A 4,352-nucleotide genomic window follows, 5' to 3' on the forward strand; every position below is an offset into this window, starting at 1 on the left:
TGGGGATGGTTGGCTGAGTGACTAAGGAACAAGGGGATTCGGTTAAGTATCTGATCGAGCTGGCTGGTTAAGACGGATGGGAAGCATGGAGACATCAAGGATGGAACGTGGAAGGACCATGAGACAAACAAGCACCAAGGCAGTAAGTTTCATGTTTATTATACTGTCAGTCTTAGTGATTTGCTAGGATGCTGGTTAGGCTTAGTGAACACTGGGAACTGATCTGAACTTCACAGAGGAAAACTGTAATAAAAATCCTAAGTTAGGGAAAAATCGGTTATGCATCATGTTTGATCGAGGGAAGTGAACTGGGGTCGTACTGGCGGTAAGAAAAATTGGGTCGGGGCCTTTCACTCTTCCCCTAATGTATGTATCCTACGGGGGAGTTCTGGTATATCCATTTTTTTGCCTGCAAAACAATCAAAGACACCCATCTCAAAACAATCAAAGACTTATAATTAAGTCGTCTGGAAAGTCTTCCAGCTGAAAAAGTTTCCAGACGACTTAACTATAAGTCTTCCAAGAATTCCAGTAGAACATTTTAAAGCCGACCTGAAAATTCGGAGAAGATATAGTCGCATTCGACACAGCGGTTATATATCTGCAAAAATAGACGTGAAAAAAAAACGAGTGTATAAATTGATAGAGACAACGTTTTATGTTCATCTTTTCCTCAATCAATCACTCGACAGTAAGAGATATAACTTATCGGTGGCGGAGTTCAACGAGACGCCTCTGAGAGAATGCGCGCTAGGGTTTCCTCTCAGATCTTATATAGAGGAAGCAGAGGAAGCGGCTGTGAGAACGGTGGTGAGAACGACGGTGATAACGGCGGAGAGATAACCGGCGGTGAGAACGATGGATTAGAGAGAATCGACGGAAATCGCCTTCAAAATCGCCTTTGAGAGAAACGGCGTTAGGGTTTTCTGAATTTCGCGAAAAAGTGAATTAAAAAAAACACCTTATATGTGGCCGGTAAATAATCCGGTTAGGTTTAAAAGTACATTGTAAAATTAAAGGTTTCGAAAAAAAAAAAAAAAAAATGTTAATGGCATTTTCGTAGATAAAATGCAGGTGTGGGGTTAAAATCTCAAAAAAAAAAGGAGTCAAAAGAAAAGGTTAGTTTTGTGTTTGACTCCAAGTTTTGGGTTATAAAGCCATAGTTATATTTAAATAGTGTTTACTATACACAGAAATAAACACACTTAGGTAAATTTTAAAGTTTTCAAAAAAATATTTATGCATTCCAAAATCTAACCCTAAGAACACATACAATATTACAACATATGTTGACAAAACCTAAACCAAAGAATATCATGACTCACTACTTTCACTCATCTATGTTGAAAACAATTAACTTTTGTTATATCTTAATTAATATCTCTTAAAACATATGTTAATTACATGATTTCAATTTTTTACTTATCAAAATATTTTTTACAAAAATTTTAAATTATTTCTAAGTAGAACTAGAGTAGACGAAGTCGTCTGGACAGACGACTTATGGGGGTTAGAAACGTAAAAAAATTTCGGTTTTTTTGTTTGTTCACAAGGGGCTGGTTATAATTTCAATAGTATTTTAGGTTACTTTTGCATTTGATTCAAGTTTGAGTTTACTTTTGCATTTGAAACCAAGTTGTAAGTTATATTTGGCAATTTTCCCTCGTTTTTGATATGATCATGTAAAATGGTAAAATAAAGTCATGATCCTGATTAGCAGAAAAAATGTATAAGCTTAGTGATGCAAAGAGATAACTCATTCACACGTCGGTCAACGATGCTCTAAAAAATTAATGATGAATTTTGGGCTAATTTTCATTTTTTGAATATGAATATTTTTCTCATATACGTTGTGTACCCGCTTTAGCTTTTCCGTTCAAAAACTTAAATGATTTGGTGGTAAAAGACTGAACTTTTTGTCACAGCTTTATAAAGATTTTTCTACTAGATAAGTACATTTTATATATCAAACTATAGCTGAGAATGATATTAGATTTTATGAGTGGATCCTATCAATTATAATCACACAGTTTTAGACCCGCAACTAGATTCAATAAATCACGCAATATCTCGAATGATCCATCTTTATCCACCACTTGTATTATGTTTAATGTTGAAGTTTCATATGTTTATCCAAATACCTATATTATTGATGTAAACTTAATCATGTTGTGAAACGCCCATAGGATCGGATCATACTTGGAAAGAAAACATCAACTGTGTCAGCCACATGTCAATATCACATATTCCCCTGGTCTTACCTTTGATTATTAATATTATTATTTTTCCTCTTAACGAATAATTTGATATAACTTTCTTCTCCTCCAACGTATTTATATTCAACACTTTTCTCTCAAGATCATCAACTCAAAATGGATTCGAGAGACGCTGGAGAAACTCATCAGGCCAAGTACAAAGGCATCCGACGCCGGAAATGGGGAAAATGGGTATCGGAGATTAGGGTTCCAAGAACTCGTGAACGCCTCTGGTTAGGCTCTTTCTCCACCGCTGAAGGCGCCGCCGTAGCCCACGACGTTGCTTTTTTCTGCTTGCACCGACCATCTTCCCTGGACGAAGAAGTTTTTAACTTTCCTCATTTCCTTCAACCTTCCCTCGCATCTTACACGTCTCCTAAGTCCATCCAAAAAGCTGCATCAGACGCCGGCATGGCCATCGACGCTGGATTCGCCGTTAAGAAAGACGGTGTGAATGGTGGCGGCGAATATAGATCATCGACGGCGAACATGGCGGAATACAGCGAAAGGGAAGCGTTGAGCATCTCCGTGTACGATTATCTAGATGACGATCGCATTTTAGCACCTTATGTTGGCAATTAATATTGGATGTGAATAGAATTTATTTTTTTACTTCTTTTATTTCGCAAAAAGAGATTTCATTTCGCATGCTTCTTTTTTCATGATGTAGTTTTCATCAATAAAAAATAAATTCTTTTATACGTTAACACGGTTGATTCATAATTCGGTTACAAATTTGTTTGTTTGGTTGTGTAAATTTAAATTAAGTTCCTCTATATTCAATGAGTGATCCAAGATATTAAAGCCAACCGACTCCATTGAGTCAAGATATTAATTAAAATAGTAAAGTAAAAAAACAAATTTGGTAAAAAGTAAAGTAAAGTAAAAATTTGTTAGATTAGATGATTAAACTTAGGTTGTGCACCCATAATTAATACCCCAGGTTGATTCTTTCATGTCATTTGTTTGCTAAAAAAATTAGAAGAGTAAATGGTAAACATAAGAAAAATTAGAACAGTAATTAAGCATGATTATGATTATATGTGATCCAACATTTTCATTTTATTCATATTGATATTATAAATATATCATATTTTATTTAGTATATATAAATAATTAGTCTGCACCCTTCCATTTTCAGTAAAATGGACTGCACTTCTCTTTGGGATCCTTCCATATGTTTGGGATGCCCCAGATTAATCTAAAAAATATATAAATAATTTCAGTTCTAGCATGTTTTTTTTGTTTTTCATATAACTAGGTTGTTTAAGCTAACATCATTATTCAGTTTTTATTAAGGGGGCCTTATTGTACTAGGGATTTCATAAAATTCTGAGGGTTTTAGATCTTGTGGGATTTGGTGGGTTTTAGAGATTTGATGGAGATTTTGATGGGGGATTGGATAGAGTTTTGATGGGGGATTTGATACAATTTTAACAAAAAAAAATTCAATATGCTGCTACAATAGCTTCTCACCAGCTTCTCATCGTCTAAAAATTCAATATGTTGTTTTGTTGCATCAGGCTTTTGACAGATGGGATAAAGTGGTAATGAATTGGATCTGTTAAATTAGCTTCGAAGATTACTTGTGAGTTGTGAAAGAGAAGAAGCAGGATACAACTACTGTGTATACTCCTTTGCAAGATTTTCTTTTGTATAAATCTTCCTTCAGTTGTTGATATCAGAACCTTAAGTGTACCTATCTAGTGACCAGTTTGTCAAACCATTTTGATGCATTCTTTGGATTGACGCAATGGAGAATTGGTTGCTCAGCCATATTAATATTTTAGCTTCTTATGAAAGATCTAAATCTTGGTCAATATTATCTTATTTCCACAGATTCTTCCAAGAACTACATCGTTTTTTTTACCTCGCTCTTGTGGTGATAAGATATAACAGCAGGCAAGCTTATTCCCACTAAATAACTACTGTATGATGTTGCAGAGATATACTCTCGAATTGGAGCTCATCAGATAAGTATTCAAATCTGTTATATATTTTTCAGACGTGTTGCATATCTAGTCATCTGGTTTTGACGTCTTGGCCTTTGCTTTTAGATGCGTGGGAAGGTGAAACTATTATGTGCTCTCTCTCCCT

The 4,352-nt window shown here is 35.0% G+C and overlaps 1 protein-coding gene across 2 annotated transcripts in view; it reads left to right on the forward strand.

Annotated features, from left to right (window-relative positions):
* Positions 1–2,891, forward strand: part of LOC106322619 (ethylene-responsive transcription factor ERF020-like) — a 23,295-nt gene extending 20,404 nt beyond the window's left edge. For both annotated transcript variants that reach the window (XM_013760692.1, XM_013760691.1), the window contains exon 5: positions 2,359–2,891. In XM_013760692.1, the coding sequence (XP_013616146.1) occupies positions 2,373–2,837 (465 nt within the window). In that variant the 5' untranslated portion in view covers positions 2,359–2,372 and the 3' untranslated portion in view covers positions 2,838–2,891. The remainder of the gene's footprint in view (positions 1–2,358) is intronic.
* The last annotated feature ends 1,461 nt before the right edge of the window (positions 2,892–4,352 follow it).

This window comes from Brassica oleracea, chromosome C2 (genome assembly GCF_000695525.1).
Source record: "Brassica oleracea var. oleracea cultivar TO1000 chromosome C2, BOL, whole genome shotgun sequence".
In the NCBI taxonomy this organism is placed as follows: Eukaryota; Viridiplantae; Streptophyta; class Magnoliopsida; order Brassicales; family Brassicaceae; genus Brassica; species Brassica oleracea.